The sequence below is a fragment of the Ceratotherium simum genome, chromosome 25, assembly GCF_057802395.1.
Source record: "Ceratotherium simum simum isolate JZ-2026a chromosome 25, ASM5780239v1, whole genome shotgun sequence".
Lineage (NCBI taxonomy): Eukaryota > Metazoa > Chordata > Mammalia > Perissodactyla > Rhinocerotidae > Ceratotherium > Ceratotherium simum.
In genome coordinates, this window is record NC_141924.1 from 28,210,275 (window position 1) to 28,223,977 (window position 13,703).

The 13,703-nt window shown below is 41.9% G+C and overlaps 1 protein-coding gene across 1 annotated transcript in view; it reads right to left on the bottom strand.

Annotated features, from left to right (window-relative positions):
• Nucleotides 1–1,708: 1,708 nt before the first annotated feature.
• The window catches only part of CRADD (CARD and death domain containing adaptor protein), a 169,673-nt gene continuing 157,678 nt past the window's right edge, over nucleotides 1,709–13,703 (bottom strand). The window contains exon 3 of the mRNA XM_014779921.2: nucleotides 1,709–2,094. Coding sequence (XP_014635407.2) covers nucleotides 1,793–2,094 — 302 coding nt within the window. The 3' untranslated portion in view covers nucleotides 1,709–1,792. The remainder of the gene's footprint in view (nucleotides 2,095–13,703) is intronic.

The following is a 13,703-nucleotide window of genomic DNA, read 5'->3' on the forward strand; positions in this document are numbered from 1 at the left end:
GTCCTCGGAATGGAGAGAGGTAAAAAGTATAATTTGTTCCCTTTGAAAAATCCTGAGTTAGGTGAGGATTAGGAAATAGATTTTCCAATTATTCAGGACAGATCACAGATTGGGAATGTTCACCTGTCCCGCTCTAGATTGGACTGATTGTAGAGCTAATAAAGTCACATTCCATCTTAAAGCTTAGCGAGTACCATGGCAACAGCACTTCCTCCTATGGTGCCTCAGCTTTGTCTGTGAACTGCATCCACGTTCAGCCACAGGAGCATATTAACAGCTACCGTTTCCCAAGAGCTGACCACGGGCCAGCCGCTAGACAGGCCCTTGGCAGACATTATCCCTTTAGTCATCACAAAAATCTTGGAGGTGGGGACAATCATTTCCTCATTCTACAAATGAGGAAACTGAGGCTTAGAGAAGTGAAGTAACTCGCCCGAGGCGATGGGGCTCACAGGAGGAGAGCAGGACTCGAGCTTCTTCCGAGAGCACATGAGAGAGGGGAGGAGAAGCAGCGCGGAGCAGTTGGAAAGGAACACACAGGAGCAGTGCTCCAGAGACACACATTCTAGCTCATTCGCTCCAAGCAAATCACTTAATCTCTCTACAGAAGGAGGCTCACCTCTCTCCCCCAACTACTTCATAGGATTTTTGTGAGGTCCAAATGAGATCACATATATGGAAAGCCTTGAAAACAGTAAAGCATTTGACAAATACCATGTGTTCTTAATACAAAGACAGAAGCCTAAATCATACTCCTTAGGAGCACACACTTCAATCATTAAGGCTCCAACGGAAAGGCCACGCCCTCTTTTGTCTTCAACTAAATCCTTTAAATAAATGCACAGGATTTTCTTAAGCAATCTTTTAAAGACAAAGGGCTCAGGTATGCATGCTGGTACTTGAACTAGTCTTTGTAGGGAGCTTTAGTATCTTAAATTTAATGCAGACACCCTGCCTGAGCTATTTATCTTAACTGGAGAAAGTAATCATTTCACTGTTACTATCACTTCTGTTCCAAAGAAATGACCGCTGTAGGGCCGGCCCCGTGGCTTAGCGGTTAAGTGCGCGCCCTCCGCTGCTGGCGGCCCGGGGTTTGGATCCTGAGTGTGCACTGACGCACCGCTTCTCCGGACAACGCTGAGGCCGCGTCCCACATGCAGCGACTGGAGGGATGTGCAACTATGACATACAACAATCTGCTGGGGCTTTGGGGGGAAGAAATAAATAAATAAAATCTTCAAAAAAATAAAAAAAGAAATGACCGTTGTAAAATTAATCTTATCTATGCAATCCAAAAATGAGAAAAGAATGAACAATACTTTCTCACGAAAGGACCACATCATATATAGTAATTCACTTTTTATTATCATCATCATTATTAATAGCAAAGTCCAAGTTCAATTCCCAGGAAATGTAAAAGTGGATGTTTTCTTTATAGGACACCTGCATGTCATGTGATAACACGGTATTCTTTTTTGAGCCACTATGATTTACCAGTCTATTAAAAGGCAACCACGCAATTAAAACCTGCACAATTAAAATAATGCAATCGTTGAGCAATTAAAAACAATGAATTGTCAAGCCAATGTGGGAGATGAGTAATCTAGCCTTTCAAGCAACATCAAGTGGAAATCCTATTTTCTCCTTTCATCAAAAGATCATTAAAAAGAAAAGACCATCCCCCCACCCCCCCACCCCCACACCCAAGAAAAACTACCCTCCCTGGGTGAAAGGCAGGATTCGGCACATGTGACCTGGGGATGCTCTCCCCAGTGGGCTGATGGAGGCACCATCATTCCAGCATGTGCTGGAGCACTGAGGGGTCCACCTCCACGGCTTGGAGAGCCCTCTGCAAGCTCCACAAGGTGGCCTGCTTCCCGTAGCGCTGCCTCCAGCGGACGAAGGCCTCCACCATCTGGGACTGCACGTTGTGGGGGTGGTTGGCCTTACAGCGGTAGATGTCCGTCTGCGACAGTCCCAGAGACAGCACCACGGGCTCCCACTCGGGGCCCAGCCTCTGGGCCAGCCGGTTAATCTGCCGGTCCGATGGGGAGCTGTCGAGGATGTGCAGGGGGATTCCAGTCATCTGGTCGTCTGGGGAGGAGAAAGACACGAGGGTGAAAAGAGCATGCGAACATATCGGTCGGGGACAGAAATGAGAAATGTGGGGAGAATGACACAACGCTTCCAAATGGCAGGGGCCAACTTTTCCTAGTCTCCTTAGGGGTTGCTCAGTACAAAGCCATACATAGGGGCTTAAGAAATATCACTTAGCATCTATGAAAATGTTTATTACAGAAAATTTGAAAAGAAGAAAATAAAAATAACTAGAAATCCCATCAGAGAAACCCATTGATAATAATTTGATCAATTTCCTTCCAGTCTTTTACATATAAAACATACATTTAGGATTACATTGTACATACTGCTTTGTAACATGCTTTTTTCACTCCTATCTCTTTTACCAGAGAGGCCAAGCTGGTTCTGGGGGAATTTAAGAACGCCTGCATGGGCCCCATGTCCCTCTGGCACTGGCCTGTGGGAGCAGGGTGACACTCTCTCCTGCAGGAATGGCTAGTGCTGGAGGGAAACAGGCCAAACAGAACAGCTACTCCCTCCTGATAAACTTGAACATTACCAAGAAAAGTTGCAGTTTCTCACAGAAGCACGAGCCAAGAGGCCCGCTGAGAAAAAATAAAATGTAGAGGCCATGAGGCAGCAGGAAGAGAGGAAAGCCCAAGTTCATCTCCCAGTACAGGCCACAGGAGGAGAGTTACGGTTCCTGGCAGAGCACACAGGAGGAAGACAAAGCATGTGCTGAGGAGGGGTGATGAGAGAACCTGACCTTGCACTTCCTAAACTGGATTCCAGTCTTCTGAAGGCCAGTCTGCTGAGGAAGTCTGACATTGAGTGAGTGACTATAGACGTGCCAAGCATATCGAATGTGAAGTGCCACTGGTCACATAGAAGGCCTTCCAGAAGAAAGAGTAAGCTCTGAACATGAGAAGAAGGAGCCCAGTGAAAGGAAAGGAAAGGAAAGTGTGCCCTGCGTAGAAGGAACTGCATGTGCAAAGGTCCTGAGGCAGGACAACACAGCCCCTTCAAGGAAATGAAAAAAGTTCACTGTAGCAAAGTGTAGAGATTGAGAAGGACTCCAAACACCCAAAATTACGGTGCTGGTTATTGGTTAGGCCAGGTCTAGAATAAGGTTTTCATATCCTGGTTCAGACATCTGTACGATAGCACATTGTACTACACTTTCTGTCACCAGCATCACAGGATTTCAGTTCAATCCCACTTCACACTCAGCAGCCCACTCTTTTGATTTATGAATTTAATAAGAAGGCAAAAGCCATCTTATTGAAATAGCTGATGTTTGCCACTGCATGTGCCTTTGGCCTCTAGGCAGTTGCCAATACCTTAGGCATGAGTTGCAAAAATATTGTCAAGGACTCTTTCTGGTGTTTGTCAAGACAGCAGGTTGTTTTTTTTTTTTTTGAGGAAGATTGGCCCTGAGCTAACATCTGTTGCCAATCTTCCTCTTTTTCTTTTTTCTCCCCAAAGCCCCAGTACATAGTTGTATATCCTAGTTGTAGGTCCTTCTAGTTCTTCTATGTGGGACACCGCCTCAGATGGCTTGATGAGCAGTGAGTAGGTCTGTACCCAGGATCTGAACTGGCGAACCCCGGGCCACCGAAGTGGAACGTGCAAACTTAACTGCTACGACACTGGGCCAGCCCTAAGACTGCAATTGTTTTTAAATGACTAAGAAGCAATTAGAATAATGATGATACTTCTGACCAATATTTTATATTAACAGTAATGATTTTATGGCTTTTATAAAAATATGGACCCATTAAAAAAATTCAAACAACACAAAATAGTACAAAGAAGAAAACAAATCATTCAGTATCCCACCATTGAATTTACAGTTGGTGAACATCATTCTGGATCTCTTTTTATGCACGTATACTGTTAGAAGGGTAACAGTTTTTTTCTAATAAGAATTATTTAATTTTGCTTGAATATAACAGAAGAAAAAGGAGTAGAAATGAAACTAAATGGCTTTCTGATCTGCACTTAAATACTTTAAAAAACACCAAACACATATAGACGCAAAAGATTTAACGCTAAGAAAAAAATTTATGAAAATTTAAGAGGTAAACTACATGTTTTCACACCAGTGCTCTATAATTAACACTTTATATTTCCTCCCTCTTTCTTCACACTTCTCGATTTTCGTTGCTTATATCATTTTTATTTGTTGGGTACATAACATTTATATGCTTCTGTAACAATAATGCCCCTTTCATCCAGTTGTTTAGTCTTAAAACTACGTTATAACTATTTGAATGTTCACCAGTGCTGTTTTATTGTTACTGTTTTTTAACGGTGGTTTTTCTACTTTTGAATCTGTTATTTTGACTGTAGTCATTTGGGTCAATTTCATGATAGGGTTTTTTCAAAAAATGCTCATGGTTCCTATAAATATATATATATATATATATTTGTGTGTTGCGTGTATGTGTGTATGTGTGTGTGTGTGTGTGTGAGGAAGATTGTCCCTGAGCTAACATCTGTGGCAATCTTCCTCTATTTTGTATGTGAGTTGCCTGCCACAGCATGGTCACCAACGAGTGGTGTAGGTTGGCACCCGTGAACTGAACCTGGGCCGCCGAAGTGGAGTGCGCCAAACTTAACCACTAGGCCAGAGGGCTGGCCCTCATAGTTACTATATTCCTTGAGCTCTTTCAGATCAAGACTGTCTGCTTACTGCCTTCACTGTTGAATAATAACTTAATATTTATAAAAACAATTTCATATTATATTATTTTAATATCATACTTTAAATTATGAATATAATTGTATGTTATTTAAATAATTTTATTCCTCTTACAAGTTTATAGATCTTGCTCATATTTTCTGGTGGAGAATGTTGGGATGGAGAATTCTGATAACAACTTGATCACCCTTCAGTTTGTATAACTTGATTTTTCTGTCCAGAGTTTACAGTATTGAAGCTTTAGACCAGGATATATCTTGGTCATTCTCTGTCTGCTATTCCAGGTATGTAGCATGACCTTCTGACCAAAGATTTAGTCCTTCCTTCCTTTTAGAAAAATATTCCTGTGTTATACCTTTGCATTCTTTTTCTGCTCCATATACTAGATGGCTTTGCCTATCCTCCACGGCTATCATTTTCTCCCTTATTGGTTTAATTCTCTTCCTCCGATTATCTCATAGCTTTTCCTGATGCCATTCATTTGATTTTCAGTTATGTATATTCTGTTTTGTTTTTTTCTGGTTCAAATCTTGTATCGTGTTTTTGTTCTCAATCTCTTTTCTTGGCTCTTTAATCCATCTTTTAAAAATCCCATTCTACTTCATACCCGTTAGGATGGCCACTATCAAAAACACAGAGAATAACAAGTGTTGGTGAGGATGTGGAGGAACTGAAGCCCCCATGCACTGTTGGTGGGAATGTAAAATGGTGCAGCTGCTATGGAAAACAGTACGGAGGTTCCTCAAAAAATTAAAAATAGAATTACCGTATGATCCAGCAATTCTACTTCTGGGTTACATACCCAAAAGAATTGAAAGCAGTGACTTGAAGAGACATTTGTACATCCATGTTCATAGCAGCATTGTTCACAATAGCCAAAGTGGAGAAGCAACCCAAGTGTCTATCAAGGGATGAATGAATAAACAAAATGTGGTATATTATATATTAGAATACTATTCAGCCTTAAAAAGGAAAAAAATTCTGGCCCATGCTACAACGTGGATGAACCTTAAGGACACTACGCTAAGTGAAATAAGCCAGTCACAAAAGGACAAATACTCTATGATTCCACTCATATGAGGTACCTACAATAGTCAAACTCATTGAGACAAAAACAAGAATGATGGTTGCCAGGGACTGTGGGAGGGGGGAATGGGAAGTAGTTCTTTAACAGGTACAGAGTTTCAGTTTTGCAAGACAAAAAGAGTTCTGGAAGTTCGTTGCACAACAATGTGAATGTACTTAACACTACTGAACTGTACACTTAAAAATGGAAAAGATAGCAAGTTTTATGTTGTATATTTTACTACAATTAAAAATAAAAATTAAAAAGAATCTCATTGTTGTTTTATCATAACTACCTTGAGTTTTTATTTCTACTGAATTGAATTGATACCGAACTCTTCTCTAGCATGAAGTACTTGTGCGGTTTTCACGGATTGGGTTTGCTCTCAGACCAGGTTGGTTGTATGTTTATTTTTTGCAAGCGTGTTCCTTTCTTTCATTCCTCTGCTGCAGCATTTTCGCCTAGCTGTCAGGACACTTGTCTTCATCCTGCTCATACTTAACAGAGTATCTCTATCCAAAACTTCTGTTTGCTCTCTTACAGTAAGTTGATGTCTCCTTGACACTCCGCTCACTTTGTAGGGGACCAGTTGTCTTCCTCCCTCTGAGCTCTAATTTGAGGTTGGCTGCTGCTTTCTATGCAGTGTTCTGCCATGGAGGAGAGAGGTAGGACTCACTGGGCCTGCCCTTGCTGGGGGTCCTACGTGCTGCCCTCTCTTTTGGAAGCCAATTAAAAGTCTTATACCAGATCCCGCTCTGCCGAGCCAGGGTGCATTCACCCCTACGGTTTCTTTCCCGTAACTCAGTATAGACTGGGAGATGGCCTGCTCTGGGTTGCCTTCCTGCCTCTCCTGAAGGTGTTTCCTGACATTTACCAAGCCTATCCGCTCACCTCCTCAACCAGCTTCTTTCCATACTGATGGAAAGGAGGAATCCTCAGGATTTTGTCCCCTTCCCTACCTGTCCCAGTATTGCTTCTGAGGGGTCAGAGTGGGGTGTTTCCCTCCTAGTCGCCCACTTTTCAAAGAGCATGGCAGAAAGTTGTGATCAGTTTGTTTGTTTGCTGCTGGGCAATGTTTTTGTTTTTAACTGCTTTTTGGTTCAGTGCATTGGGTGTTGGGGAGGAGCATCTGTGATTCTGCTGCACTCTGCCATCATTCTGACTCCCGGCCAACTATTAATGCAACATATTCTTTGAGCCAATTATTTGGAAGTGAGGATAGTATCTGCTGTCATTCCTCCACATTTCAGGGTCACATATCCCTCGCGAATACTGCCACATAACTGGGAGATGAGCAGCAGTCTAGGGGCACAGACTGGAGCAAAGATAACTGGCACATAAGTGCCACCCAGCCAAGAGCAAATCCAGCTCTTCCAAGAAGACCTTTACACACACAGAGAGACAATAACAGCTGTTTGTGCCGTCTGACCTCTATCTGGAAAAGTATCCTCACGAGGCCCTTCCAGCTCGTGAATTCTGCTGAATACGACGTTACTTAAAAATGAGAGTCCTCAGGCTCTGGTGTCAGTTCCCAAGGACATACTACACAAAATCAGGTCAGGCTACAAATTAATCCACTGTGAACATCTGGCCACTGTTTCTCAAAGGTTGATCCACACCACTAGTGGTGTGCAAGATGATGGCAGGTGGGACACAGGTGAGCAGTCTGTATTAGAATAGTCAGGGATCTCTTTTAACAGAATTAGAAAAGTATAAATAGAATTTCAGACCCATGATTGCAAGGATTAAGATAAGTAAATAAAAAGCAGATATAAAATGACAAAAAGTAAACAAAAAAAGTAAATTTTAAAATAAAAAGTAAATTTAAATAAAAGCATTAAATTAGTGGCACAAAGATATGGCAAAAATTGTACAAGCAGAGCCCAGATGACTAAAGTTTGGGAAGGCCAGCGTTGTTCAACAAGTGCACCACCGGCATTTCAGGCAGGACAATCCACTGTGCAGGGCTGTCCCCAGTGCATGGCAGGGTCTTTAGCACCTGCAAAGGGTTCCTGGACCCAATTCCAACGTGTGTGTGGAGGCTTCCCCACACCAACAAGCAGTTCTCAGGCACCAGCAGGGTGGCAGAGAATTCAACTCAATTCTGACACTCTCTACCCAGAGATAGAAGCAGATTCCACAGGTGAAGGGCTCTGTTCCCCAAGACTGCCCTTCACTTCAGATGCCAGTCGCAACGCCAGGCTGTTACCTGTGCTTCTGACTGACCGGCTACAAACTGGAGGTTCCAATGAACCCCTCCAACTCCAGATGCAATTGCAAGTCCAGGCTGTCATCTGTACTTCTGACGGACTGGCTATAAATCAGAGGTTGCCTTGACCCCCTTCTCAGGTTCAATTAATTTGCTAGAATGGTTCACAGAACTCAAGAAAACCCACTTGCTCAGATTACTGATTTATTACAAAGGATATTACAGGATATGAATCAACAGCTGGATGAAGAGACAGACAGGGTGAGGTCCTGAACAAAGGAGTTTCTGTCCTTGTGGGGCCTGGGGCCTGGCATGGTGGCACGTGGAAGCATTCTGGTTCCCCAATGTAGAAACTCCTCAAAAAAGGAGTGATGAAGTGTCCTTTTGTTTTTTTATGGAGGCTTCATTACATAGTTATGATTGACTGACTGACTGGCCATCGGCAACTGATTCAGCCCGAAGACCCCCGCCCCTCCCCGGATATCAGGGGCTGGGACTGAAAGTTCCCATCCTCTGCTCACCCGGCTGGTGCTCCTGGCCACCAGCCCTGCTTTGGACAGAGTCCAAAAGTCACCTAACAAAACACCCGTTTCGCCTCTACGGCTCTGAAGCATTTTTAGTAACTGAGAACAAGAGACCAAATATTATAACCAAAGATGCTCCCTCTGCTCTTATTGCCCAGGAAATTCCAAGGGTTTGGGGAGCTATGAGCCAGGAACTGTGGAAGAAGACCAAAAATATCTGAGAAATCTATTTTGGTCATCTGAATGACCAAATATATATATTTCTTATAAATCACAATATCACACATCCTTGGCCTGTACCTACTTAGTGCTAATACTGTCCCCTACCCCTGCCTGAGCACAAATGTCCACACACCCTGGGGTGAGGCAGTGCCACCCCTGGTTAAGATACAGCACATAAGAAAGTCCATCCTAGTTTTAAAAACCCTAAACAGGGATTGAACTCCCTTTTTTTTTTTTTTTTTGTGAGGAAGATCAGCCCTGAGCTAACATCCATGCTAATCCTCCTCTTTTTGCTGAGGAAGGCCGGCTCTGAGCTAACATCTATTGCCAATCCTCCTCCTTTTTTTTTTCCCCCCAACGCCCCAGTAGATAGTTGTGTGTCACAGTTGCACATCCTTCTAGTTGCTGTATGTGGGACACGGCCTCAGCATGGCCAGAGAAGCGGTGCGTTGGTGCGCGCCCGGGATCCAAACCTGGGCCGCCAGTAGCGGAGCGAGTGCATTTAACCGTTAAGCCACGGGGCCGGCCCTGAACTCCTTTTATACTGACAAAATGTTCTTCCTGTGCAGATCCTAAATCTTTCACGCAGTCCTTTAATCTCATTCACAGTGAAGGTAAAACTCACCTGTTTCAAAGGGAACAGCACTCTCTGACAAACTCATCTATCACGATAAAGCCAAGGATCCACTTAAAGAAATGAACGCCCCCCCACCCCCCACACCCCCGATCTCCCTACTTACCCTCCCACCCTCCACCCCCCTGTCTTTGTGGTCATCACACGAACAAAAGCAGCAGTGTTCCCTCCTCCTTCTCCAACTATCTCTTCCTCCCTCACACCTATTAAGAGCTGCTCTGGCCTCAAACCGAAGTCTCCTTTCCAATTCCTACTGCATTTAGAGTCAGGTCTGAAAGAGTCACACACAACTTTTCTATGTTTCTTATACGATATTGCTGTCCCCCAAGATCATTATGGGTAGAGACCATGCCTTCTACTTCTGTGCCCTCCTTCTCCAACCTTTAGCTCCTTGCTGAGCACAAAATGAAACTCAATGTACACGTTTTCAGTACCTGATCGTATTCTTAAAACAAAAACTTCCTCCAAGTCAAGTGTCCGACTCACCATCTCCACTAGCTATGTGTTTGTGACTGTTTATTTGTTCTAGGAAAAAAGTCATCCCTTCCAACAAATCTCTGTGCAGGCAGCACTCCTTGGTCTGTCTTGGCTGGGTGTGGGTTCTCCGAGTGAAGGAGTGTCCACAGGCCCAGTGTCCCATCTGGTCAACCTCCCCTTTGTACCCTGCCTCGTATGATACGTGGCCACCTTAATGGTGACCTGAGAAGAGGAACTATACGGGTTCAAAAGCACAGCTCAGAGACTGAAGGCCATGGTAGAAAGGAGAGGCATGGCACACATGTAAACAGCCACTAGAGAGTCAGATAAAGCTGTGGTCAGGGGTCTAGAATAACAGAAAGGTTTTTAACTGTAACACTCCCTTTTAAGTTCAGTTATTTTGTGATATCACTGGAGATGTAAGCACATATGCGTTCTTTATAACAGTGACTCAGTTGGGTATAGGGTAGCACTTTGAAAAACCATACACATTCCTTTGGAGAGTCTGGTAATATGCCACCCTCCCCAACTCACTGCTGCAGTGAGCCACTGTCACTGTCACTGAAGTGTCATGTGCTTTAGGTTTGCTGGGCCAGAAAAAAAGCTGAGTTAAGAGACTGTCCTCTTCTGGTGCAGCCACTTTTTAGGAGTAAAAGGCTAACCCCTGCTCGAGGACATTTAAGGCCCCTGCTCAGGTCAAGTCCACTAATGTTCCATTGACCAAAGCAAGACATGTGGCCAAGCCCCAGACCAATAAGACAGAGAATTAAATCTTCTCACAGGGTAGGAGGAGTGAAAATTTGCTGAGCAATACTCTATAAACACTCACAAGTATACTAATACATTTTTAAGATCTAGATGAAGTGATACACTACTGGGAATACATAAAATGCCAACATTGGTGCAGGAAAAAATAGAAAACTTGAACAGACCAAAGTATTAAGTCGTTGAAATAACAATCAAAGCCCTCCCCTGCTAAAGAGCCCTATGCCCAGATGGTCTTACAGAGGAGCTCTATCAAACGTTCTTGGAACATTTAATTTCCTGTCTTATATAAGTTGTTCCAGAAAACAGAAATAGAACAAAAGCTATGTAGCTCATTTTATTAGGCTACTATACTTTTTATTCCAAACACAACAAGGAAACACAAGAAAAGAAAAATCATAGGCTTATTTCAGTTATGATTTTTGATATTATGTTATGATATTAACATAGTTAATGATATTAATTATGTATGATATTAACTAATTGAGAAAAAATCTATTCAAAATAATATATTGTGATCAAGTAGAATTTATCCCAAGATTATAATAATTTCAACATCATAAAATCTATCAACTCAACATGTCAATAGTCTAAAGAGAAAATTCATTATTATCTTAATAGATGCAAAAAAAGCATTTGATAAAATTTGACACCCATTTATGATTTTTTTAAAAGATTTCTTTAAAAATTAGAAATATGGTGAACTATTTTAACTCGGTACAGATTATAAAAGCCTTCAATAAGCACCTGATTTAAGCGAGGACTTTAAAATGTGTTCCCTTCAAGAATGGGAAAAGACAAAGATGTCCACTATCTCCACTACTGTTGAATACAGTAGTGGAGGTCCTGACCAATGCTATAAAGAAAGAAAAAGAAATTAGGAATAAGCATTTGAAGGGAAGAGATAAAACTATCACTATTTTCAGACTATATGATCTAATATACAGAAAAAGGCCAGGAGCAATAGACAATCCAATAGAACAAATGAGAGAGTTGAGCAAAATTGCCAGATACAAGATCAACTTAAAAATCAACAAAGCAGCATTTCTACATCCTAGTAATAATCAAATAAAAAATAAAATAAGCAATGAAAACTATAAAGGATCTAGAAATTAAATTAGCAAAGATCACATAAGACCTCTAATGGGGAAATTTTAAGACTTTATTAAAAGACATAAAATAAGATCTGAATAAATGGAGAGTCATTCATGTGCTTGGTGGGATGACATTATTATAGAATGAAGATGACAATTCTTGTAATGACAATTAAAATTTCATAATGGGGAAAGGAGAGTCTTTCTCCAAACTGGGGGAAACTAGATAATTACATACAGAAAAATGAAACTGGACTTTTACATCACATCATAAACAGTGACAGATTCCATGTGGATAAAGGCCCAAACATCAAAGGCAAAACTATAAAGTTAATGGAAAATAATGTAGGAGTATCTTTATGACCTGTGGTGGGAAGTGACTTTTTAAATGAATTACAAAAAGATGAATTTTTTTACACTAAGAGTAAAGATTTCTGCTCAGTGAAGGAGACCATGATCCAAGCTGACAGAGCAGAATGGGAAAAAATACTTGTTAATGTCTAAAACCAAAGAGGGAGTGCTATCTGGACTGTATAAAGTACTCCTGAAACCAACAGGAAAAACATAAGACCTCCATAGGAGAAAGGACAAAGGTATGACCAGGTGATTCAAATCAGAGGAAATGCAAAAGCAAGTGTATGAAGAGACGCTCAAATTCACAAATTTAAGAAATAACAATGGAAACAGCAATGAGAAATCACTTTACGTGCATAGAAATCTAGACAATAGCAAATTGGGGCTGGGATGCAGTGAGGGATTCCCTCCCTCATTGCTGGAGGGAATGAAGACTGGGCAGCAATTCTACGAACAAGCAGGCAGTGTGGGTAAAATTGAATATAGTATACAATCTTGTTCCTAGGTCTACGTACCCAAGAAAAATTCTGAAAGAGACCCATAAGGGACAGGTATAAGGTTGTTTGTGTCAAGTTGCATTATTTACACTAGCAAATATACATATACCTTATAACCTCGCAAACCTGTTTTGGAGTTTATATATCCCAGAAAAATCCTCATATAGATCCATGAGGGGTCATGTACGAGGTTGTTTATATCAAGTAACACCGTGGGAAGAAAGGAGCCGGAAGGAATTGAAGAGTTCATTACCAGGGGAACAGATAAATAAACATGAAGGAGCACAGCTAGGATGGACTAAAGCAAAAATGTATGAAAAAGAAAGGAATCTATAACAATGCAAATTTAAAAAACATGTTCAAAACAACACCATTTACAAAAACACACACAAATAAGAGAATATCCATCAAGACACAATGTTAGGATGGGAGGCGGGGAATGGGGCGGCGGGGGGGGGGGGGGTGCTCCCAGGCTGAGAAAGCTGACCTGACCGGCCACCTCCCAGGGCCCACATATTAACCTTGGTCCCTGACTGCAATGGCTCTGCAGAGAAATCCCTTTGGCCCAGGGACTGGCTGCCTGGAAATGAAAGAAAAGCACCTCGAAGAGAAAACTAATTAGAACCCCTTGTTCTGACAGATAATCACAGAGAACAATCTGGTCCTCAGAGAGGTAAACTGTTTGGTCTTACCGAAACCAATTTCCAGGATGATGAAGTGACAGCCTGCTCCAAATAACAAGGCCATGTTGCAAAATACGAGTAAATCATGCTTATTGTAATGGAAAACTTGATTTGACTATCAAGTCCATGGAAGGTCAACAACAAACTGTTAGCAATAATTGGGTCCTCACTGAATTAAAAGGTGGGAGGTCGAGTGGACACAGCTCTGGGCTAAGAACTAGCAGGCCTGGGTACTATCTAAATTTGAATCTGTCCCCAACTGGCCATAAAATTTGAGATAAGTCATTTAGCGTCTCTTAGATTGTTTTCTCATTTGTAAAAGGTTAAGGACTTTCAATGCCTTATTTAGATATAACATGTTATACTATCTTTTTTTAAAAGTAATTTTATTTTCT